This window comes from Panthera onca, chromosome F2 (genome assembly GCF_046562875.1).
Source record: "Panthera onca isolate mPanOnc1 chromosome F2, mPanOnc1 haplotype 2, whole genome shotgun sequence".
Taxonomy (NCBI): Eukaryota; Metazoa; Chordata; class Mammalia; order Carnivora; family Felidae; genus Panthera; species Panthera onca.
Window position 1 is genome coordinate 68,127,483 of NC_138356.1, and position 26,500 is coordinate 68,153,982.

General features: G+C 42.1%; 1 protein-coding gene across 4 annotated transcripts in view; it reads left to right on the forward strand.

The window, feature by feature from the left end:
• Positions 1-26,500, forward strand: part of NSMCE2 (NSE2 SUMO ligase component of SMC5/6 complex) — a 217,776-nt gene that overhangs the window by 42,123 nt on the left and 149,153 nt on the right. For all 4 annotated transcript variants that reach the window (XM_060611305.3, XM_060611306.3, XM_060611308.3 and 1 more), the window contains one exon: positions 24,709-24,862. In XM_060611305.3, the coding sequence (XP_060467288.1) occupies positions 24,709-24,862 (154 nt within the window). The remainder of the gene's footprint in view (positions 1-24,708; positions 24,863-26,500) is intronic.

A 26,500-nucleotide genomic window follows, 5' to 3' on the forward strand; every position in this document is an offset into this window, starting at 1 on the left:
TATTAGTGACTGGTGCTGTATACAACCAAGGGAAAATAAAGTGTCCAAGGAGAGTTCATAACTCAGGGGGCATAATACTGCTGAGTGGTTGGAGAACTCCTTCCTCGGGAAGTGGTATTTAATGTAAGATGAAGGTCAAGCGAGCCTCAGCATGGGGATCGGGATATATAGCTTCTCTGTCTTTGCGACTTCTACATGAAATGGAAGCATCTTTTTACTGGCTGTGTCAATGTCAAGAGTTTCAGCCAATTTGAGAAATGAGGCCAGAGAAAGCCTACTGCTTTATATAGAAAGTTTAAAGTATGTAGAGTAGTTGTATAGCATACGTAAGGCTGGCCAGTGATTGATTCATCCACAGATAGGGGTGCCTACTATGAGCCAGGAACTGTGAGTAGTCATTCAAGTCATGGCAGCAGTTGATTTAAGAATAATTTTGTTACCGCTCTTCTGCTTCTCCAGCCATTTGACTAGTCGAGCAGGGGTCATCCCTCCCAAAGAGAAACGGTGAATTGGTTTTGAACAAATGCTGGTAATACTGTGCATCTCTGTACTGTGTATTTCAGTGCTTATGTGATTGTTTTAAATTAAACCTGTAGTCCCATCTTGGGGATTCAGATTCTAGAGGGTGGGAACCAGTTTAGTTCAAGAAATCTTCAGGTCCATTTTTCAGGTGTGTGTTTTTTCAAATAAGATGCTAGAGTCCAGCCACTGTCGTGGGGGTGATCCTGGCAACTTTGTAACCTTAACTCTTCTGGAGAAAAAGGATGGGCATCACGAAGCTGAATGATAAACATCCTAACAGGCTCAGATGAGTTACTCACATTATTAGCAGTCACAGATTAAAATACACATCCACTGTTCTTTTCAATGAGCAATCCAGTCCTAGAAGCTTAGCGGACATGCACATTACACTTTGGTGTTTATGTTTTTGTCATGATGCTTCATTGTGTAATGTTACTTTAACAGACTTTCACTCTTTGTCTGATTTTACCTGTATGTTGTTCTTTTAGTGTGCTGCTTCCACATGTTTTAAACTAATATGGTGAGAGTCAAAAGGGTAGAAATACACCTCATGTAAGCTGTTGAAACTAACACAATCTTAGATATAATAAAAGAACAAGGTGGGTCAAAGGTATAGCTTACCTCAGCCTTGTTATTATGCAACTACATGATTTAGAATGTTTTTTGACATATCACTTCCCTATGCCTTCTCACCCTTCACCTTTCATCAGTTGGTAAGCTTTGCCTTTTGTAAATCTTATTTTCACTTTGACGTGAAATCTTATGAGGTATCTTACAACTTGAGAGTTGCCGTTTCAGTTTAACCAGATTTGGGGAGCATTCCCCACTTGCAAAGTGAATGTTTCATAGCACCTGAAGGAAGTTTCGAGCCAGAGGATGTAATTTATTAGCTCTGATCATCTACCGACCAAACATAAAAATGTACTCCACATTGTGAGTCTGACAAAAAAAGAAGGGGAAGTTAGTTTGGGGGTTACAAAATTTGAAGACAGAAGATTCCTGAGCATGAGAGAAATTTCTGTTGTCAGCACAATAGCAGGAAGGTGAGAGATGACCGTGGAATTAGTGAAAATCTCTTGGAACCATTTGGGAAAGTACTGGAGAAGACCCTGTCTTCCATTCCCTGCCCGCTATACTTGACACAACAAAATGGTGTGTGATCTTTTACCATTTTTCTTGTAAAAAGTTTCCTAATGCTTCATATAGAGCCTTTTGTCTATAGGAATATTGCCCAGGTGTGGGAGTTAAGCAGGAGAAAAAAAAAGTTGGTTTTAGGTATTCACTCTGCAGCTACTTGGCCCAGAATATGTCTGTTTCTTTGATTACTGGTAATTAATTTCTGTTCTAGTGCTTTAGAACTCCCTGTGCAGTTATTCCCAAATTATGATGGTGTTTGGTAGCATTTTGTCTAATACACAGAGAGAGTGGTTAGATCTGGCTACAGTATTTCACTAATTGAGTTGCTTCTGTAGGAAAGAATCTAGATCTAAATCTTCTAGGTCACCAGGTGTTGTAGATGCTTTTTATGGGTGGTTTATAGAAGTCCACCTGAGTGTTTTGTAGGTATTAAGTGCTGGGTTTTATTCAAAATTATCAAATGTTTACACTCTACTTGGCGTTAATGTAAGTCTCTAGTGCAGCATTTAAAAAAATTTTTTTTTAATGTTTTTATTTATTTTTGAGGGAGAGAGAGACAGAAAAGCATGAGCGGGGGAAGAGCAGAGAGGGAGACATAGAATTTGAAGGAGGCTCCAGGCTCTAAGCTGTCAGCACAAAGCCCGAGGCAGTGCTCGAACCCACGAACTGTGAGATCATGACCTGAGCCGAAGTCAGACGCTTGACCGACTGAGCCACCCAGGCACCCCTCTAGTGCAGCATTTTTTTAAAGTTTGCTCCATAATACTAATTAATCAGGATGTGAATAAATATAATAGGAAAAAAGGATTCTGTGGTCAAATAATTTTGGGGAATGCTTGATTAAAAGAATTTCCTTAAAGACTCCAAAGCCTTTAATATGCTTTTATGTATTGTGATTCTCCAAAGGAAGTACATTTAGTAACTTCTTAAACTTCTTTAACTAGAAAATCTCATTGGAGGAAGAAGTGATAATCTACAGAACCCACTTTGGGAACTGCTTCTATAGTGTCCGCCTGCTTGTATTACAGAGGAGGCTAAGAGGTCGGCCCAGCAGATTGTGGTAATCTGTGGCATCCAGGGAACCGGGGATCAAATTCCCTATCTGAAATTCTGAAACGGGCCTGGGAGGTGTTAGTGTGTCAGATCAGGAAAGAGCCAGGCCTCTGAAAAGACCACGCAAATTATTCCAACAGCAAAATGGAGGAAGAAAAAGTATTTTTTATATACGCAGCAATTGCTTGGCTATCGGTCTGTGAACGAAACAAGACCCCCGTGTGGAGCATCGATTCAGGAGAGCGGAGGGAAGGGAATGTTTTCGAGGAGAGGAAGACAGGATGCTACAGGGGAGGCAGAAGGAACATAGCAGCGATGTGTGCAGGGAAAGCAAGCAGGACTTTGAAAGACCTGGTTCACCACCCCACCCCAGTTAGACGCTGAGCATCTAGGCCGCAGTGGCCCCCACGCAGTCCTGGCAGCTAATTACTTGTGTCATTTAAATGACATGAATGTTCTGTGATATAGCCACCTCTCGTTTTGTTTCTGACTTCGAGCACAGCCCATCTGTAGTGTCAAACCCTTATTTTAGATAGTTTAGCTCCTTCCACACATATCAGACTTTTCAACACAATTGGTAAGTATTAAAGAGCTTGAGATTGAGGCCTTCCCATTCTCTGGCAGTGGTGCTGGTGGGCCGGGAAAGGGCACGGGCAGGGGCCTGTGCTAATGGGCAGTGAACGGACAGGAGCAGTGGAAGAGAGGTGGGGAAATAGGTCGAATGGGGACTGGGTCACCAAATGTTAAGGTTCACTGCAAAATGAAAGCATTTTCTTAGCATGGAGCTGAAAGCGGTTGTTTATCAGTCTTATAATTCAGTGGTTCAGTTCCTGCCAGTATGCTTGGACTAATGAAGATCCGAAAGCCTCTTGACCTGTATATACAGAATTGCTAAAAATAGTGAAATCGTGTGACAGAGACCATCACAACCTACTTCAGAAATTCAGAGTAATGGAAAAGAGCCTTTGCTTTTTTTTTTTTTTTTTTTCTTTTTTCTTTCCCCTGGCTTTTCTACATTTGAGCCCCAAGCCTCAGTTCCTTTTTTAAGTAGGGGTGCTAGTATTCATTAGTCCTAGAGTTCCGGTAACGATGGAAAATGATAGCACGAAAGCACCTGGAATAGTTCTGTCATACTAATTTATAACCTTGCCCAGAGCGTTGTGTAAAGGAGAAGTCATTTCCTGTGATCAGATTTAAATAGCATCTGAAAGGGAATTTTGAGTTAAAATTCAGAGAGGAGATGGGGCAGTAGAAAACCACTGGGGAAAGGCCAGAGATGATGTTCCTTCGGAGGTTGAAGGCAGGGCCTCTCTCCTTAGAAGGCATCTGGTGGTGGTGGGAACAGAGCCTGGGGTTGGAGGGACGTTAGTCCCCATGGTGGTGTGACCAGGAAGGGGTGGGCAGATTTAGGGGGCGGGGCCCTTGAGGAGGCCAGCAAGCAGCCTGGCATTGGCGGTTGAGTTCGAAGTTCTCTGATCACGAAGTCTACTTAATGTCTGTAGCAACAAGCTACAAGAGATTATACCCTAGTTAGTGGTGGTTGAAGCGGGGGTCACACTAGAGGTAAGAACCAGACAACTGAGTAAACACTCTGGTAATTCAGGACCAACTTGAGGTGTCTTCTTAGATAGCCAAAAATTACTTGAAGATGTAAGCAAGATAGTTCAATAAATAGCATGACTATATACCCGTGTGCACAGAGGAAGTCCTCGAGCTACATTTCCATCTTGAAGTCATTTGTGTTTACTTTATTAGTAGCACCCATTTGAAAAAATACCGGGAGAGAAAAATGCATTGGATTTATTGCTCTGATGTATTCTCTGCAAGTCGTCAGCTTTATTTCAAATGTGTGATCCCCATGAATTGTTGACAAGTGAGAGAATAGAAAGAGTGTAAGTGGGGAGAATATAAATGGGTTTCATTTTCTCAAGCTCTATGTGAGTTTGCAGGTGCATGGGTAAGGAAAAGCTTTCTTTTAGAAGTGGAGCCAGTGCCCAGTGAACTGTCATTGAGAGTCAACGGTCTTTTTAACTCTGTTCCTCTCTGAAAGCCTCCAGCTTCTCGCAGTAGTATCACTTTATCTTTCATTCTTTTGTGACATGGCCAACCTGATACTTCAACCACTGGAGCTTTTTGAATTTCATTTCTTTCTGCCTTTTTTTTTTTTTTTTTCTTTTTTAGTTTATTTCTTTTGAGAGAGAGCATACATGCAAGCGGGGGAGGGGCAGAGAGAGAGGGAGAGAGAGAATCCCAAGCAGGCTCTGCATGGTCAGTGCAGAGCCTGACGTGGGACTGGGTCCCATGAACTGTGAGGTTATAACCTGAGCTGAGATCAAGAGCTGATGATGGCTTAACTGACTGAGTCACCCAGGTGTCACCCTCTCCCCCCTCCTTTTTTTTTTTTTTGAAGGAAAAATTATGTCCCGTAATACAGCATTCTTTAAAATAGTGAAAATCCTTGTGTTCATTTCTCATGGGCTAGAGTAATGCAATCAGTTGTTATGAACAGTTTCTAATTATTTCTTCTATCCTGTATTTCATCTTAAAATAATCATTTAGTTATCTTCCAGTAGAAAGTGAAATGCAGGAAGAGCGAATCACTATTACTTAAAATTGGACACAGTGACCAGAAATAGTTTAATCTGATTGCATCACATGATTAATCTCCACGTCCTTGACTTGGGCTTACTTTTTACCTTTCCCTCTGCTGACACCCAGGGTCTCACACGCTTCAGTGCCTGCCTTCTCAATGCCACAGCTATTCGTGGTCCTTGGAATGTTACTGGTACCAAGGAGCAAACCCTCTCCACCCATCACACTACACTCTGTCATCCTGAGGTTTATTTTAGCCCCCAACATTGTAACAGAAGCCAAAAATGTCACATGAAATACAAAATAGGAACTTTAAATGGACTAAACCCTAGGCGTGCTTAGAGCGTCCCTCTTGCAAAATCAGAAATTAAATTTGCTGTGCAGTGTGGTTACACCGTGTTTTAAAAAGCCCCAGCAGAAACATTGCATGCTTAGTGTTTTCTTAGAAGAAGTTCTTAAGACATTACTTAAAGCACCTATAAATAATACAGATGAAATTAGGATATGTCCTACCACATTTTCTGTAATAGTAGTGAAATTGCTCTACCAGAATATGAAATTCAAGTGTTTTGTCTTTGTGGCGTAAAAATGTGTATGACCCCATTAACCGTGGTAAACTGTTCGGTGTTAATTTAATTGAATTTAATGACTGAGTTTCCTTCGACGCCTGTCTACTGAAGAGCTGCGTGACCTTCAACAAGTTTGCAAAATGAACTTGATAGTATCTGTCCATTCCTATCTTAGAGTAATTCTTTGATTACACACTGAGATATAACATATGTGAAAGCCCTGGTGAGGGCAAAGTGCTGTATAAAGGCATGGTCTTAGCATTGTCCTGTTACCTTTTAATTTCTTTCTCTTTCCACAAAAATGTCCACTACATGGTGATTGAAATCGGCGAACTCTTCTGAACTACCTGAACTGGGTATTAGTGGTGATGGGTGACTTATTTCCTCACAATTATTTTCCCATCCCACAGTTTAAACTGTGGAAGTTTTACATTTCACTTTTTGTCCTTAATTTAGTCATCTTTTTGGGTAAATGTTTATTTCTGTCTCCCCTCCCCGCCCACCTCCCAAGAGTTTTGCATAAATCTCTTGTAACAGTTCAACAAGTGACTCATGTAGATGGGGCTCGCTTAGTCCCTGAGTCACTTTATTATGAAACACTTGAAGTTGAGTATCTATATATAACAATGAGGAAATAATTTTAAACAATTTATAATGTCTGATCTGATAGTTTCAGTGACTAACTCATCAGGCAACAATGGAGAAGGAAATTAATGAAAATTCACAAAGCCAGGCAAAATTAGTCTAAGTAATTAGTCTAAATAAGTCACAGTCACCTTTACTTCCTTCTCCCCCCTTCCCTGAGCAGTTGGTGTTTGATTGATAAGCGTGTTGGGTTGGGAAATAGAGATCTGGCTTCTAATACTCTGCCGCGCTGTAACCTTGGAAAAGTCGTGCTAGTTCTATACTTTAGCTTCCTCATTTCTAAATCAGAATGATAGTAGTATTTGTCCTGCACACCTCACTGGCTAGTGGTAGATAAAATGAAATTATAAACAGTAATGTGGGGTGGACCCCTCCCCCAAAAAGATGAAAGGTGATTATTCTATAGTTTTAACTACATCCTGACAGTCCCCGTCTGACATTTCATGTCTGAATGGCCACAGGACTAGAGTGACAGAGACTTCCTGATTCTGCCAAAAAGAATGGGAAGGGAGTCTCTGTTGTTAGCTCTTAGAGCTGGGAAGAGGAAGATCATTCCCAGTGTTTGGATTTCTGAATTGAATCATGGAACACCATCTCCTATACAAGTTACTGTTCCAGTCTAGACAAATTTTTAAGAAGGATTTAATCATCAGTAGTTCATTGTGATCCAAAGTCTATAAAACCGTAACAAAGCCCAATTGTAGTATGGGTATCATTTTATGATTAAAATGTCCTGGGGGCACGTTCAACATCGGCTCAGGTCCTGATCTCGGGATTTGTGAGTTCAAGCCCCGCGTCGGGCTTTGTGTTGACAGTTCGGAGCCTGGAGCCTTCTTCGGATTCTGTGTCTCCCTCTGTCTCCGCCCCTACCCCATTTGTGCTCTTTCTCTCTCTATCAAAAATGAATAAATGTAAAAAAAAAAAAAAAAAAAAAATTAACGTCCTGGAAGATTTAGCCTAAGTCTGGACGATAATGAATTTACTACTCTTGTGGCTTCCCATATTATTTGATATTTGCCTAGGGCTATTGATAGTTTGATTAAACCAGATTTGGAAGTGTCCCCTGGTCAGTCCCCTGGCCCCTGGACTAAAAGTCTGAAACCAGTTTCCTTTGCCGTGGGTGCAGGGTGAGAAGCCCTCTGGGCCCCTAGACCTCTTTAATGATCACAGCAACCCTCCAGGTTAGGAAAAGTAGATGTGATGGACCCTGAGCCTCAGGGAGGTTAAGGGACATGCTGAGGTCACATGGTTATTCTTAAGAGGTTATTCTGAACCTTGATATTTTTTGTTTTTAAGTTCTGTATGTTTACATAATCTCTACACCCCACATGGGGTTTGAACTCATGACCACCGACATCAAGAGCCGCATGCTTCTCCAACTGAGCCAACCAGGTGTCCCTGAACCTCTGTGTTTTGACCTGTAATTCAAGGTTATTGTCATGCTTCAAGACAGAGTTCACTGAGTTTACTTTGAGTTGTAGATTTCATTAGGGAGTAAGAATGCTTTTGTCTAGTGCCATTTATAAAGTAAACTTCTGATCTTGCACCTGTCTTATTACCAATTTCCCAAAGGTAAAGTTTTGGAGCATTTAGCTTAAACAGAAAGTGAGGTTTCACACTGATCTGACATGGATAAGGGAGGGATTTTGTTAGTAGTAAAGAACTACTTGAGGAAAAGAATATTGCTATATGGAACTGTTATAGTAGAAAATAATTAGGTTAGAAAAGACTTCATATTCTAACATTCTATTAGAAAAGACTTTAGAGCAACCAGTATTGATCTTTCTGAAACTTTGTGTCTGTTATATTTTAAAAGTGGCAGTGGTGGGGCGCCTGGGTGGCGCAGTCGGTTGGGCGTCCGACTTCAGCCAGGTCACGATCTCGCGGTCCGTGAGTTCGAGCCCCGCGTCGGGCTCTGGGCTGATGGCTCGGAGCCTGGAGCCTGTTTCCGATTCTGTGTCTCCCTCTCTCTCTGCCCCTCCCCCGTTCATGCTATGTCTCTCTCTGTCCCAAAAATAAAAAAAAAAAAAAAAAAAAAAAAAAAAAAAATAAAAGTGGCAGTGGTGTGAATTGAGATAAAAATGGAGTAAATTTTTTGGTCTAGATTTTATCGTTTTTATATTTTTCCTAGTTTTTACAGATGCTTTATATTTGTATTATTAAAACATTCTGTCCTTTCCATAACAAAAGTAAACCTTGCCAACATTGCTCTCTTGCTTGCTCTGTGCCTCCCGGTGTTTTAAGTTGTGTTTAGTTAACTCGGGTTGAGTAACCGTTTTCTTCTTGCCGGGTTAGCCTGTAGATTTGTTCATGATTGATTTTTAGAAGCACTGAGGGAGAAGTCTCTCCATGGTCAGTGTGTGGCATGTTATGGAACATGTAAGGAATGTTCACTGGGTTAGTGGAAGGAACACTGCAGTTGAAATCAGAAGACCCAGACTCATCCTTGCTCCTCCAGTGCCTGACTGTATGACGTTGGGCTAGTGACTTGTCTTGTTGAAATCCTCAGTTTCCTTATCTGTAAAAAGAGGGCGACGCCTCGTAGGGCTGCTACCAGGACTAGATGAGATAATGTAGGTAAAATACTTCATGCCTCATAGGAAGTGAGGCTTCACGCAGTAGGCATTCAGAAGATACTAGTTGCCTCTTTTAATCTCCAGGCACAAGGCTGTGAAATTAAATTGGCAAACAGAATAGGAAAGCTGGTTTATAAATGTTTACCTATCATCGCCGTGGAAGGCGGTATTTTCCATTGACTGCCCCCTTTTTTTTAGTACTTCCAGGGCAAAACGTGTGGGAGAATCAAGGGAAGTAGGTTGGGGCCAGAAGATCTGGGTTTACAGGGCGGCCACCAAGTCTGGAAATGTAGGTGAACACACAATACGTGGCTTAATTATATAATATTACACTGCATTATGAAATAGTATTATCTGTGTTTTCAGACTTGGTGGCTACCCTGTAGCCTCGGCTCTGTCCCCTATTAGGTGTTTGGTTCAAGGAAGTTACTTAATCTCTCTGGGCGCCGAGAATCAGATTATGTAAATTATTCTAAAAAGTGCTGTATACAGACTAGGAAGCATCTGACCGGTTTTGTCTTGGTCATTGTTTTAATTTTCCTGGGCATAGTAGCTTTTTGATTAGGTTTGTGATGGATAGAATTCCTTTTCATTTAGTCAGGAAACCTTTCTCACAAGAGATGAATTGGAAGGGAAAAGGCAATTTGATAGCTTTAGTAGTGGGAAGTAATTTCAAATATCAGGAAGCCATATTAATTATAGAGAAGGCAGCATCTGAGAATTTGATAGGCTGTTAGGCTGGAGTGAATGGAACAGGTTAAGGATAAAGGAGCATTAATGAACTACTGGAGCATTAGTAATTCCAGAGTCTTTATCGTGTTGGGTGAGATGTGGTAACTGAGGGAAAGATCCAGCGTCTTATCTATGGATTGCCCTCACTCCATGCTGTAGATGTGTATGTGATATAAAGGCAGGCGATTTGAAATCAGAGGTCTATTTACTAGAATCTTTGTGGCACTTAAGAACCTTGGAAGTTACGGACCGAGAGGGGAAAATGTAGTATTTCCGAAATCGGTATTTTGCCTTCTTCCTGGCTCCTACAGTCATACTAAATAGGTTTTCTGATGGACACTTAGCAAGAACAGAAGGAAGAAAACCACTTGCGTTTCCCTTTCTTTTAGATGGTAACGGAAATGCTGAATTCCTTCTTTCAGTTATTGAGATCCTCCAGTGACTGGAAGACCCAGGGAAGCAATGGAACATGGTGGAGACGCTCTTGCTCCCCAGTGGTTCCAGGTGTTAAAGGCTGGTCTTCCTGCTTCCGAATGCTCAGAAAGGAAGCACTTCTGTGAAACGTAGCCTTCCCCAATCTCCTCTCAAGTCTGCTTTCTTCAGGAGAGAGAACCCCGAGTATGTACATCCCTTCTCCTGCTGTCTCCCCTGCACACACTCACACGAAGACTAGAGCAAGGAATACGTCCTTCATTGTTGAGATTCGAGAGCAGGGCGCCTCTTTACCACCAGAGAGCCTCAGTATCACCAGTGACTGCGGACTCGTATGGAAAAGGGAAGTTTATGTAAATGTGTATAAGAAAATCGCGATCCTCAGGAATTGGGGCTTTTCTAGGAACCTTGAATTTGATGGGTGTAACAGAATAAGCAGGTAGGGAAGGGCATATACTATGGGCTTCATGTACTGAGAGTTGCATTGAAAGAATTACAAAGTCAATTCCGCAGCAAAGAGGCCGTGGAAGAAATAGGATGGGCATGGTTATAATATGAAAAAAAATCAGCGGAACTCTTTTATGTAAAACTCAGTGTGTCTTACGTTAGAAATGCAAGTGGCAGAGACCGTGTTCTCGGTCTGTCTTCTCTGCCCCCCGAAAGGCAGTGCCTCAGTCCTTGATAAGAAAGCACGTGCAATCTGGGAAACTTCTCTGTGACTCTCATTTGGTCGGTGTCGAAACTAACCTGAAAGTCCATTTGGTTGTTCAAAGGTCTCCTTAATCATGTAGTTAGAATGTTTCATTTGATAAACCTTACCTGGCTTATCATTTCAAAAACTGTTAGGAGAATTTTTGAAATCACTAATCGATAGGTTTAACTTCTGTGGGACTGCTCATGAATTTAAGCTGCTCTTCTAAAGAACATAGCATCCCGTCTCACAGACTCATGATTGTCTTAAAAGGCTGTGAAAACACGGTTCTTTGTGTAAACTCTGAGAGAAACTTAACAGGGCCCCTTTGACAGGCTCATGGGAATGGCTGCATTCTAAGCTGCATCTAGAAGGAGGGAGAAAGGAAACATCCGCAGAAGGGCGGAAGAAAAGGAAAAGGACTGTCGCTCTTTTCTGCCACCTGCTCTTTGTCCAACCGCGCATTCTCACTTCACGGCCATCGTTCCGTGCTTCCTACCTCTGTTCTCTTTGTTGCCGTGACCCGTCTGACCTACGTGGCGATCAAAACAGAGCAGTTTTTTAGTGCTGCGTGTGTCTGATGCTGCTGGTACTTCTTACACGTTACCGCGTATCCTCACGACAGCCTGTGCAGTGGACGGTGTAATGTTTTTGGGTAGAGACGGAAGCTGAGGCTGACAGTTAGTGACATGCCCGAGGTTTTCCACACCTTGTGCAAAATCCGGTGGGTATTGTTCAGTCAGTTCCTCGCGTGACTTCTCTGCTATTGACACCCTCTCCCTGCTGAATTGCTGTGTTCCATTTATGACCATGCACGGCTGTTTTTCTTCCCGTCTAGCTCCTTGGCCACTTCTCCATGGTCTCCTCAGTGAACCCTCCTGAATGTGTCCCCGCCCACTAAATCTTTGTATTCTGCCTGTTCTTGGGCCCTTTTTCTCACACTACACTCTCTTCCCGAGAGAGAGAACATCCGTGCTTGTAACTTGAATCGTCGTCTGCCTGCTGCTGAGGCCCAAATCCTCATTTCCGCGCCGGGCACTCGTCTGAGAATCACACAGACAGATTCGCTCTTCTCTCTGCCATCCCCGCTTTACACGGGCTCCTTAAATTCAGCCTGCGTTGGGGAGAACTTGGCCCCTGATCTTCTTCTGAGCCGCTGTAGCTTGGTGAATGGCGATGGCGTCCGCCCAGCTTCGCACACCACGAAGCGTCTCTTCGTCCTTCCTCCTCCGAGCTCCTTCCAGCATGCCGCCCGCCTCCAGACTTGACCGACTGTCAGATAGCTCACCGGCCTCCTCCCCATGTTCGGTCTTCAGTTTTCCCTGGAGCGTTTGCTGCACAAAGCTGTGCCGTCTTCCAGTGTTTTCTGTCTAGCAGCCCAAGCAGTCTTTCTAAACTGGACATTTTCATTATTCTGCCTGCCCTTTTCACAGCTTTACCGTCTTCAGTTATTCCTTAACTGCCATCAGGATTGAATACAGACGTCTTTCCCTGGCATCTTCCCCTGCTTAGTCTCATTTTTTTACCATTCTTTTATGCTAGCTCTTAGAATGTTCTCATGCCTCTGGCCTCAGTACACATCATTCCTTCTACTGGGAGTGTTCTTCTCTCGCTTTGGAAGCCCTCCCTGGAGGGCCTGAGTTCTGTCTGTCAAGTGGATTTCTCTCCTGTGCTCTTGTAACGCCATGTACTTGATCATTGTTTGTAGCGTTTGTACCTATACTCCGCCTTCTCTCCAAAACCGTGTCTCACGTATGCAGCTGTCTTCTCGTTTCCACTTCATTTCCTTCCCGCTGGCGTTTCACATTCAACCTTCCAAACCTAAACTCTTCATGTGTTTCCTCCCACATCAGCTGTCCCTCCAGACTTCTCCACCCCAGAAGATGACAGCTATACTCTTTCATTCAGTCAGGGTAAAACCAAAGTTGTCCCAACTTCCTTGTTTCTCAGCCCGTACTCAGCCCATCAGTAAACTCTGTTGTTTCTATCTTCAGAATGTATTTAGAATGTGACCACCTCTTGGCTCCTTCTGCTGCCGTCACCCTCATCCGGCCATCGTCACCCTTGCGTAGATGACTACAGCGGCCCGTTTCTGCCCTTCCTCCCCCAAATTGTTTCTTATCACAACAGCCGGCGTGATCCTTTAAACAGGCAATCAGATCTCCTCACTCCTGCCCGAGCCTTCCCATCTCTCAGGGGAGGGGTGAGAGGCCACACACACTGGCCTCTTTGACCTGTCCCACCCTCCCTCCGTGTTACTTGTCACCTCACCTCCTTTTACTCTGCCTCAGGTCTCTGTTCATGTCATTTTCTCAGTGAAGCCTTCCCTGACTGCCCGTCATAGATGAGGGCACCTACCCCACCCTGCCTGATTGTTGTCCGAGGCACTCGTTATCATCTGGCTAATACTGTTCTTGCCAGCTAGAGTGTAAACTCCATGAGGTCAGGTGAGCTGTTGGACCACTTGCCGTCAGACTACTCCTTAGCCTCAGTTTCCTAATCTGTAACATAGGGGCATTAGTTCTTACCTCTCAGGTTGTTTGTTTGTTTGTTTGGAGAGGGGATTAAAGAAGCCACGTGAAGTGCTTCGCTCAGTACCTTGCCCATAATAAACTATAAATCAAGAGCGGTTGCTGCTGCTGATTGCTGCTAATTCTTACCAGCTACATTCAAGTTGCTTTTTACTCGTCTGTCTCCCCTCCCCACCCAGGTTTTAAGTCCCACTGAATATTAAACTTGATTTTGTAATAATAATGATAACATGGCTGTTGTCAGAGGCGAGGGAAAGGGATGGAGGGTGGGGGATTAGTTGATGGTGGTCAGAGGTGCAAACCTGAAGATAGAAGGTGAGTAAGTTCTGGAGGTGTGATGCGAAGTAACAACAAGAACAGCGACGACAATGTGGTGATAACAATACTGGTGATAACAACGGTAGCAATCTCGAGTGAGCGCGTGCCGAGTGCCGGACGTATTCTGTACGTCATCGTGTGCTGGTAGAACTTCCTATAGAAAGTAGAAATGTTCCGGATCTGTGCTGTCCAGGAAAGTAGCCGCCAGCCACTGGCATTTGAAACGTGACAGTGTGACCGAGGAACTAAATTTTAAATTTTGTGTAATTTTATTTATTTATTTATTTATTAAAAAAAAAATTTTTTTTTTCAAGGTTTATTTATTTTTGAGATCGAGAGAGACAGAGCATGAACAGGGGAGGGTCAGAGAGAGGGAGACACAGAATCCGAAACAGGCTCCAGGCTCTGCGCTGTAAGCACAGAGCCCGACGCGGGGCTCGAACTCATGGACCGCGAGATCATGACCTGAGCCGAAATCGGCCGCTCAACCGACTGAGCCACCCAGGCGCCCCTAAATTTTGTGTAATTTTAATTCAGATTTAAATAATCACCTGCGGCCAGTGGCTACTGTCTTTGGATTTCAGAGCTCCAAATTCCTTAAACATATTAATTCATTCAATATTCATGATAGCCTCTGACTTGATTAGAGTATACATGAAGAAATCGGGTTTTTGAGTGGTTAAGTAACTTGCCCGAGACCACATGGCTAGTGGGAGGCAGAGCTGAGGTTGGAAGGTTCTGTCTCTAGGTAAATCTGGTTCCAGGGGCTAGGCTGGCACCTTCTATACAACTCCCTCATGTCATTCTCAAGAATTGAGTTTCCACAGGCCAAGGGCCATCATGACATCTGGGTTCTTACTGCAGGGGAGGCCAGGAAAGCAAATTTGGGGTTCCGGCCCCAGTGAGGTATCTCTCATAAGGTAGGACATTCCCCAAACATAGGAAAAGTATTTGAAAGGTTCTAGACCAGTGAGCTTAGCTGCTCAACCTCTGTATATACTTTTCTCCCAGACTTAAATTTGCAAACAGCAGGAACAATAACAAAATATGCTGCACCTATCTCTCTTCATATGCTCTCTCTTTCCCCCAAAGGTGGACCATTCAAACATCTTATTAGTTACTGTTTGCAAGTCCAGGATATTTGGGCCACACTTATTTTTTTGTGTGTTATTGTTGTGCTGTGGAACTCTGTAACTAGTGAGCCACCAACTTTTCATTTTTAATGTTTATCTATCTATTTATTTGAAGAGAGAGAGAGAGAGAGAAAAGCACGCATGAACACATAAGTGGGGAAAGAGCAGAGAGAGAGAGGGTAGAGAGAACCCCAAGCAGGCTCTACCCTCGACATGGGGTTCGATCTCAAGAGGCAGATGTTTAACTGACTGAGCCACCCAGGCACCTCACCACCAACTTACATTTTCTAAAATATTAGGAAAAGGGGAAAGGGAGAAATTAGTTTAAAATATAAGTATGTATTTGTCAAACTAAGGAAGAAATATGAAGGGACACTTCTGTCTTAGCTTTCACCATTAGTCCTGAACCCATAACTTCTTGGTATTAACTCCTTTTCTCCACGACCCATTCCATGTTCCCTTTGTTCTCAGCCAGCTCACAGCTGACTGTAGGTTTTTATCTGACTAGAACACGTCAACTTTCACTCCTGGGGTATCTGTGTTCCTGCCTGTATGGAGTTAGTTACGACTTCCGTTATCTTTTACCATTAGAAATGGCAAAACCAGAAGTTATCTCAGGTCCCAGACACACACCTCTCTTTTCTCACTCTGGAGCAGCTATCCTCTTTACCCTTGAAAATCAAGATTCATTGCTGCAACCAGTTCTGTAACCTCATCTGTCTGTCTGTCTTTTCAGTGTCACAAGGAGCTCAGAATTGCTAGGTTGCAGTTTAGGCTTCCAAATCATTGGAGGCTTTGTTGAGTCCCTTGGTGAAATCATTCTTCTCTTGGGTACCGAGACTGTTAAGCCAGCAGAACTAGAGCTGCAGCCATGGGAGGTGGGGGGGCTGCAAGTTGGTTATTAGGTATGGTGACGGGGAGAAGATGTGTACTTGTTCCCTGCTTCCTAGCCCACATATTCTGGCTATTAGAGAACGAATGTCACATATTATTCACTGGTTACAAGCATCCTGTGGGACATTACTCTGACCTGATGAGGTGTTGTCTCCCAGGTAGCACGGGAACTGAATTTCCAGTAAATGCTTTAGCATGCTGAAAGATCGTCTTTCTGGATCATGGGGTACTTGGTACGACCAGAAACATCCCATTAGCGTCAAGCCATTGCTGTACTTATTTCACTACAAAATCCTGAGTGAAATACCATAAAGGTAAATAAGGCATTGAGTAATTCTGTGGATGACAGAGGCGTGGCGGACAAGAAAGGCAATTTCAAATTCAGAATAAGTGTCTTTCATACAAGAACTGACAAATGGCCACTGAAGGTTGGGAATATATGCTTGAAATCAACTATGTCTTCATAAAATTAAGATGGGGTGTAAAAGTTCATTCTTAATTGTTACTTGGAGGTACAAGCAAAGCAAAATTAAATTGAAAGGAGATTTGAATGAATGCAAACCATTGGTCACTGACTCAGCATGACCTTGGGCAAGATGCTTAACTGCTGGTAGCTGTCCATTCCTCACATCTGTGAAACTGGGATCATGACACTTGTGTATGGAAAGCTTTGAACCCCTCTGGTGAAAGGTGCTGTGCAGGGCAGTGTCTGAGACGAGTCTCCCCCTCCTCTCCCCTCCCCTCCACGTGACCTGTGTTTAAATTGCACGGTGCTTAAAAACATTGCCCGTGAAAACGATGTCCTCAAAATTCATGTTGTACATGCTCTCCCAGCATCTGATACGTTTCCTTCACAGCACTTATCACAGTTGGTGATGGTGTATTTGACTGTTTGAATAATGCTTGTTTCCTCCATTAAATCCCAAACCGTATGAGAACAGCAGGGTGCAGGTTAGTCTGCTCACTGTCACATCTCCAGTGCCCAGCTCAGTGCCTGCATGTGGTTAGATGTTCAGTAAATATTTATTGAATGGGTGAATAAATGAATAAATAAATAATGCATGTTCACATGAATTCTGCCAAAAAATAAAGCAAAAAGTAAAAAATACTCGAGAGGCAAAATTAGGAGGGTGGTTTCCCTCTGCCCCCCATATGGGAATCTAATGCTGCATCCCATATAAATAAATAAGTGATTCCCGTTGGTCATAATCTTATGGTGGGAAAGATGCCATGAGAAATTTATTGGAGTAATTTTCAACAGCATAAATGTTTAGTAACAGATGCACACACATGGCAAGTTGCCTCATTCAACTGCCATCTGTTAGACAACTATCCTAGCAGGACTGGTCCATTAGAATGAGACCAACAGCTCTCTCACACATGTTTAAGTTCCATTTTGAAACTTCTTCTGAAAGCCTTGAAGGAGGAAAGATGTTCCCATGTCTGGTAGGCAGCTGCTCAGTAATGGTGTATTACAACACCTTGGCGAACCATGGAGTCCATTCGATGTGTCATAATGCTCAACAAGGAAGTATTTTCTCTCAAGCGTTTTGTCAGAAGTCAAACTGAATAATGGCACTAGGAAACTCACTCAACTACAAATAATTGGGTCCAACAGAGTTCACTGCAGATTGTGCAATTGACAACAGAAACTGGCATGAGATGAAGGCTGTAATCCATGCTGGTCATCATTAGTGTCTATGATAAATATGTATTTTCAAACAGAGCAAAGACAGTATAGTAAACTCTGTAGAAAAATATAGTGTATCTCCATATGTACGTGCAATTAGGTTATACCCAGTGAAAGCATAATGTTTCCTGGCCTGGACATGCTTTTCAATAAAAACTTTACCAAGCTTTTTTTGCTAATATAAAGATGGAGACAGTATTGGCCTATATAAATTTACCTTGTGCATGACCAGTTAGGTTGGTGATGTGTCATAAGTGTGGGCCAACTTCCATAAATGTCTCAGTGCTGAGCGTAATGCCTGGTACCCAATTGGGATTTAGTAAATATTTGTTGAATGAATGTTTGAGGACCAAGTGAGACAATTCCCTCTGGATTCCCAGCATGAAAGCAGGTCTTGTAGCCTTAGATCAAGCGGACTATGAATTAGAGCTTGGAGTACTTAGTGCACCTAGCAGAACACAAAACAAATTGCTTATCATGACCGGGTACACATAATAAACTTCTAAGGGCTGTGTGATCTCCAAAATGTAAAACCATCAGGTATGTGTTATTTTGGGAGCCAAACATCTAACAGTGGCTGTTTTGGAGAGTAAATCCATCTGAGTCTTGGTTTAGTTACAAGAATGACTGATTTTGTACTAGATTCTCACATGATTCAAAAGTGTGTGAATGACTCAGCGCATTAATATCCTTAGCTCCTGTGATCTCCCCTCCCAGTGAAATGATAGCTATAAGGCAATAATGATAATTGGAGGAGGAGGAAACCTTGACTTTGCCCTAGGGCAATAAAATGGCATACTTAGAGTAATTGCATATGTATATAATACTGTTTGAAAGAAATGAGGTATATTATAAATATTTAAAATTTTATGTTAAAGCATGTTGGAAATGATACAGGTAAGGATGAAATCCTGCCGTTTGTTCCTACCGTAATCACTTTTCCTGAAACAATCAGCCTCTTCATGAGGGACAGAGTCACCAGAGACCTGACTTGGTTGTTACCAGCTCATTGACTGCCTTCTCCTTGCTGACATAGAGAAATATTACAGTCACAGGAGTGTTGGGTGCCAGTTAAATGTAGCTAAACATTCACGAGTGATCTTGAGCAGAAACTGAGCAGTTAGTTGGAGAGCCTATGGAACTTTTGGGTATTTGTGTGTTTTTTCCTGTTCTGGCTCCATCTTTTTGAAACAGTTAATTGAACAAAAGTCTGCATATTTCAGAGTCTGTACTTTGTGCATGTCTCTGCTTTTGCTAAAGTCTCCGGGGACCAAGTCACCAGGTCTAGTGGGCAAGTCTCAATCCTTATGTAGCTTGACTTTTCTGTAGCATTTGACAGATCTTGAAATTCCTTCCTGGACTTCAGGGGGATTTTCTTTTGTTTGTCATCTTAGCTCTTGTCCTTCTTCTTTTTAGGTTCCTTTAGCTGCCCCATAAATGTGGTATTCTCTTAGTTTTATCCTTGGTCCTTTTTTGTTTCTATTTATTCGTCTTCTTGGTAACCCTATTTGTTTCCATGGTTTCTATTAAAATCTATACAGTGATTCTTCCGTGTGGTGTTTCCATGTCAGGCTGCTGAGCTGCTGACCTGTACATCCAGGCACCCCAAAGATAGATGTGTAATGAGTGTTATTGAGTATTGAGTATTGAGTATGTGTTATTGAGTATTCTCTGTGGTTGACAGCTCACTGCTTCATTGCTTCCTTCCATCTATTTTTCTCAAAACACTGTGAGGCAAATACTGTGATTCTTTTCTCTTTAGACGTGAGGAAACTAAGGCTAGATGCACTTCGTAACTTTTCCAAAGTCATTCAGTTAGTAGCAGAGCGTCACGTTTAATCTCAAGTCTGGAGCCCACATTTTTCATCATAAATCCTTTGGGTGAGCATATCAAAATGGAATCCTTTACTTCCCCTCTCTTCTTCATGATTTTTCCCGTTATTCTCTGTCCTGCTTGAAAGGATCGTATTTCATCCCTCAGGTAGAAATCTGGGAGTTACACTGGATCCGTAAATATTGTGGATCACAGAAGTACTTTTATTTTTATGGCTAAAATATCTCCTCTGCATTAAATAGAGGTTTCAAACTCGTGGGCTTTAGGCTGATGTATTGTCTGGACTATGCATTGTTTTGAAAACTAGAAAATGTGTCACAGAAATCTAGATTTCTGATTTTTCTTTAAAAACTCGGACTTGCTCTGTCGCCGGGCCACAGACATCTGGAGCTGTGTAGCAACTTCCTCTCACCTGGGGCTTGTACTGTCTGCTTACCAGGGTCCTCACCACTTCCTGTTGTCCTTTATTGGGGGTTTCCTCAGATCTTTGCTTGACCAGCCCTGTAGGCATTTATGACACCTGGTAAAGGCTGTGGTTTTGCTTTCCCAGCTGGTCTTGCTTCCTCTCTAGTTTTTGCCCTTGTACTGGAATGATTTTCTTAAATCTGTTACCTGCTTTCTCTTAGCACTTGTGATTTATGTTTCCCCACTGGCTCCTCCCCCTTAGCCCACAAACATGTTCAAGGCTGTATGCCAGAGGTAAAAGGAAAAGAACAAAAGTTTTTTAACATCCACAATGTGCCACAGTTAAACACAAGCATGATTTAATTAATCCTCACAGCACTGAAGTCGGTGTTCCTGATTCCTAATTCAGAGGTAAGAGAAATCTGAGGCCTGGAAGGATTGTCCCAAGATCCATACATAGGGTTGTTTCAGATCTGTCTGATCCCGGGTTACATGTTCTTTTTCCTCCGTTTTGTCATTTTGATTTCAAGCTACTCTTAACCTCCGTGCACATAAAGGAGTCTCTCCCATCTGTCCCATGATCGACTCCCATCTCTCTCTTCCTTTACTGCCGAACTTTAGTTCATCTGTTAACGCCGAACTCCCTTAATCTCTTTTCTCCTCTCAAGACAGTATCATTTGGCTGCCCCATAGTTCACTTGTTCCTCAACATCTTTCAAGCACCTACTATACAACAGGAAGTGCGCTAGACCCCAGGCAAACAGCCCTTGCCTGAGAGAAGCTTCACAAGCTGATAGGCTAAGATGGGTAAATCGTTCCGCTCCAGGGTACAAAATCCCTTGTAATGAAGTCCAGTCTCTGTTTAGACCTTATCTTACCTGAGCTCTCTGGCGTCATTTTCCCCCAAGGACGAGCATCTCTGTCAAGGAAACTTTCCCTTTTCTTTCTTCTGTGGCATTCCTCACCCCTGGTTTTCTTCTTTGCTTCTTTTAGAGTTCCTTTTGCGTCTCTTTTCTTTCTGTTCCCATCTCATTTAAAATGTCTCTCCCGCTGTGTACCAGATCTCTCCACTCAGACAGACGTTCAGGATTGCCCCTTCTTTCCTCAAGAAAATGTCCTTTCCTTGGTTGCCCATATTAACTGTTACAGATCTTGGAGTCACCGCTCTCACAAAAAGACTTGGCCATTGTGCTTTAAAAATGGCATCGTGATGCGGTCCGGTTGTCAGCCCCTCTGCCATTAGTCAACCTACAGCAGTAACTTCCTCCCCCGTCCCTGTCTGAAGTGCATCTTATATACTTGAACTACAGCAGTGATTAAAAAAAGTTTCTTATGGTATTCTTACTTTACTCCCTAAAACCTCCTAAAATTGTCGTTCCTGCTGCCATCAGGCCAGGTCTCACTTTCAGAGCTGTTCACCACGTGCTCCTGATCGACTTTTCTGGTTTCTCTCCAGTGTAGCTACAGTTCTTAGCACATGGAAGGCACTCACTGAATACTGGAGAGGGAAGTGGGTAGTGAGTGAATAAAAACCTGACTTTTTCTCTCCCGAGGGCAGAATCAAATTCCCATTATGTAAGTATGGTATCTGTTAAGTTTACCTCTCGGTAGTTCCTATCGTTTTTAAATTATAATGGCATAAAGATTAATAATCTCTGAGGTGTTTAAAAAAAATTCTGCTTCAAAAATTTATTAACCCAGTGTATGTGCTGAATTGCGTTCCCCTCGAATTCATATGCTGAAGTCCTAAACCCCAGTACCTTAGAATATGACAGTTTTGGAGATGGGTTTTTAAAGAGGGAGTTAAGTTAAAATGAAGTCATTGGCATGGGCTTTGATCCAGTATGACTGGTACCCTTATAAAAAAGGGGAATTTGGACACGGACAGCTAGAAGGAAGACCATGTGACAGATGACACAGGGAGAAGATGGCCATCTACAAGCCAAAGACTTGCCACCTCCAGATCTGTGAGAAAAGAATTTCTACCTAGAAGCCACCTAGTCTGTGGTATGTTGTTGTGGCAGCCTTAGCAAACTAATACACCCAGTGTCTTTTAATTCACTTAGGTTTTAAGTCCTGCATCAAGGGACTTGATCTTTGGGAAAGAAATGGACTAAGGATCCAGTAAAATCTCCTGCCATGTCACATTTCTTTGAAGTATTTGGGATTTGTCCTGGGGAAAGAGGGCCATCCTTACCTTTTTCGGACTAGATTACACTTAACGATCAGCTACCCAAAGAATGGCTTCTTTTCCTTCTCATTTTGGGACTGTACAACTTATTTCTCGAAGATACAAACAAAGCAAGAGTCCATGAAAAATATCCTTAGTTCCCATTCACCGCATTGATTTCAACAGATAAGGAGTTCGGTATTTTCCAGGCTCTCGTTTTGATAGCCAGAGCCTAGTAAGTTCTCTCTACCACACATAGCTGTGCCAACCGCAGCATCCCATTTCCAGAGAAGATACTTGCTGCAGTGAATTTATGTGCTTTCCGGCAGTTCCATTGAGGTTCTGGCCTTGGGGAAAATGAGTATTTTGAATCACGAAATTTGGCTTATTCAGGTTTTCCTAGTCCTATTTCAGGTCGCCATGTTGTCAGTCTCAAAATGCCTATCCTTTCTCCATCTTCTCCGCCCCCATCTTCCAGCCAGCTCTTCTGCTTGGGTGGTAATGGGGCTACGGACATTAAATTTGTTGAGCGGGCTAGAGACTTTACTGGAAAAGAACTTTTGCCTTTACTGATCATCTGCTCAGCTCTGCTCTGATTGCCCCAGATTAAATAACAATTGCAGCCCAGAAAAGACCTTGAGAAGGTCTTTTATACCTGGTTATAATAGCACTATTCACGTCTCAGGTGGATGTGAGTCCATTTTATTTTATAAATCCAGAGAGAAAGACTATAATTCTTTTCTGAGAACTTGTCATTTATTTTCTGTATCTACTCTGAACTTTTCATGCTACAGTCTTGAACTTGTTTCATCCTGTCCTGTCCATTATAGAGGTAGAGGATAGCTAGTTACATGTCTAACATCTCCTATTCTTGAGACATGAGGCATTGTTAAACTGCCTCTCTACCTTCTCTTTTCCAAACTGAGCTTTATTGGTTCTTTAGCCGTACAGGACTTATTTAAAATTTTTAATTATGTATAAGATGTGTCATTAAAGCCTCTCCATACTTCTCACAGCTCTCTTTGATGATGGATCCAGCACTGGTTGAATATCACCCATGCAATGAGAAAACAGTTTCTACACTCTGTACCATAAATTACATTTAGGCATTTTGGTTTCATGGTTAATTTTCATTTTTTGATTTTAGCTAATTAAAGTGCATAGCAGTTAAACAAAAGAAGATTATACAATTCTTTTTTCCATGACAAAGCGTAATTGAAACAGATAAATTACAGGTAATCTTTTGACTTCACACTAGTTGATACTCAGATTCAGAGAGATGAATATATTCCACGGACTGGAACCAAAAGCAAGAATTTTCTGTATCTATTTGCAGCCTTAACATTGCCTCCAACCAACTGGATTATAGTAAACAAGTCATTTAACTTCTTTCTATATAATTTTATTTATTTATGAAACTGAGGAAGGTAGACATCAAGGTTAGATGACCTCTGAGTTGTCTTCCAGCTTAGAAATTGTCCTGTATGCTCTCCTAATGTCAGTTAAGTCGATCATTTGTGGGTTTTAGTGGGGAAGTATATTTGGGGCATGTAAGATTAATTTGTTTGAAATCTGTCGAGTACATATATTGAATACTATCTACTACATGCCACGTGCTGGCAAACGCAGTGATAAATCACACATTTTTCAAAGAGTCTGCATTTTGCTAGGGGAAGTAGACATGTAAAAATCAATGCAGTCGAATATTAAGGGGGCTATGGTAAAAGTCTAAAGCATGTTGGGCTTAAGGGAGAGTTGGGCTGCAAGGGAGAGTTTGGTGAATTTTGCTTGGTGCAGGGGCATCAGGAAGCCAAATATGAAGGCCTAAAGAAGAGCAGTCACAGTGAAGGGGGTGGGGAGCGGGGGCGGGGGCAGCAGCTTGATGGCAGTGGCTAAAGGTTGAGGTCAAGGAACTAGAAACAGTGGGTACAGATGATTTTTCCAAGGAGCTAGACTACGAAGAGAAAGTACCTGAGCGGAGCGGGCAGGGGTTAGAGGAGTTTGGCTGTTAAACTGGGGAGTAAGGAGCCAATTCAGAGGTTTTGGGGGAAAGAAGGTGTGGCCTGACAGACGTGAGGATAAATTAGGAATGAACTTGAAGCAAGATTAAGGATGGAAAGAACAGATAGATGGATCGCTATGGTGATAAAGTGAACATAGCAAAATGTCAGTTGTGGCATCTAGGAGGTAGATGAGTGGTAAAACACAATGCTTTCAACCTGGCCACATGTTTAGAAGTTTGACAGTAAAATATTGGGGGGGGGGGGGAACAAAAAGATAGATTGACAGTTTAGCTTTGAACAGAACAGGGGACACTTATTCCTTGTGGCTGCAGATGGCAAAGTTCAAGATTAAAGCCTCAACTTCTTTGTGAAGTAGGAGCCTCTCTCTGCTGCTGGGACAGAGAGCCAGAGAAGAGGAGGAGAGGGGACTGAGCAGACCTGACAAAAAGGAGGAAGCCATGAGGCCCAGGTTCCCTTGACGTTGGAGGGCACAGAGTTGCTCTGGTGTGAGATTTTTCCCTAGTAGTTGTCAGGAGACAGGAGGTTAGTCGGGCATTGGAGGGAGGGTTTAAGAAAGTGATGAGGAGATGGGATGAATGGCTCCCCAACCGTTTACCGGCCATCTGTTCTGGAACAAGTCCCAAGCTCTCTGGTTCTGTTGGGATTGTGTTTTCTACCTCACTGTATTTTTATTTGAATGAAATGAGATAAAAATAATGTTCACAAAACGGTGTCATTGTTAACCTTAAACTAAGGCAATTGTGTTGTTTGTCTTCCTCAGGTAAAAGAAGAACGTCCAGAGAAGATACCAGATCTAAAATTATTAGTGGAGAAGAAATTTTTGGCTTTACAGAATAAGAATTGTGACACAGACTTTCAAAATAATGCAAAATTTGTACAGTTTAAACAACAGCTGAAGGAACTGAAGAAGCAATGTAAGTCCGCATGCTTTGCTTTGGTTTGGCTTTTTGAATGGAGGGAACTGACCTGATACACCGCCCCAGAAAACTGACTTTATAAAGTCTGCCTATCTGCTTGGCTTGATCCTCTTTCTAAATTGCTTTTTATTGTTGTTGCTATTCTGTATTTTGTCTGACTTTTGGTTCAAATCAGCCTGTCCATTTCTGAAAGCCAACAGTTTCCACAAAGTGCTAAGAAAATTCCCCAGCAGCCAGACATGGTTACACTGTATTGTCCCACTGCTGGGGAGAGGAATTGGGAAATTAAAACGGAACTGTCTTATTAAAATAGCAATGGTGTTTTTCAAATTTCAAACTGCTGTGCCACGCTTCACAATAACCAGTTTGATTCTGGTTTTGCCGCTTTGGAGGAGTAGCACCGTTTTCTCAGACTAGTTTTTTCTTTTCAGTTGTGGACCAGAATCTTCTTGATCCCTTCTGTCTTCGTAGTAGCATTAATGCCACACGATCGCGATTTGGATTCCAACATAATTTTGATTTAAAAACGAGATTGGGAAAAGAAGTGATTCATTATCCCAAAATTTTGTAGACGGTATTTGACAGAAATCTGTCTTTTCTGTACAGTGAAGTACATCCGTCCTTTTCTTTTCCTCTTTGTCCGCTTAATCCACTTAACAACTTTATGTAATTTGATCGTTTTTGCATTTGCATTGTTTGTCATTGCTTTCGGCTCATGACTCTTTTATTCCTTACAGAATCGGATAGGGAAGCAAATAACTTTTTTGTAAACTTTAATTTCCCGTCACCTTCATTTGCATACGGCTGGAGCACTGTGGTAGGGCATGTAAATTTATTTCATGTCCTTATTTGTACTGAGGGATTCCTATTTTGAAATAAGCTTTCTTTTAAATATAAGCATTTTCTTTAAATTGATGCTGAGATCTCAAAAAATGACTGAGGAAGCAGCTTTACTTTTGTCTATCTTACAAGTAACTTAAGTTTCACAATTTGGAATGTTTTGCAATCCTGATGAGACTTTTGCTTTAATGTGGATTTAAACAGTAAGCATTTTCTCCACATTTTAGTCTATTTTTTTCTTCTTCAGCTACCAAAATCCTTCTAATATAAATTGCGTGGTTCCCCCAAATGGGTAATAATCCCCCAAACAGGTAATATAATGATTTGCTAGTGTCTTTCCGATCTTAAAGATGCTAGTGAATTTCAGTTTTTGGTGTTGGTCAAAGTAGCCACATGTATTTCGTTTTTCTGCTTGGAGCCAATAATGACAAATTACCCGATCATAATCAAGATCAAAAATTCTTGATTTTTTAAAAAGATATCTTATGATACGTAGTGAAGGATAAATAGCCAAAAATACAAATTTCTTCCTCCTTTGTTATTGTTTACAAAAGTATTATTCCCTAAGAGATAGCTGTAAAGCTTTGTAGAATCGTACGCTCACGGTGACGCACTTTCTAATGAAGAGTGTGCAGTTCAGCAAAATGATACGTGTCGGAATCGTGGTTATTATGTCTTTAATTCTCTCTCAGATGGTCAGGGGGTGGTGTTGGGGGTGGTTTCCCAAGGCCGGCACTACTTCACATCATTTGGACAGACAGTTAAACTTTGAGACAAAGTAGACTTATACTGAAA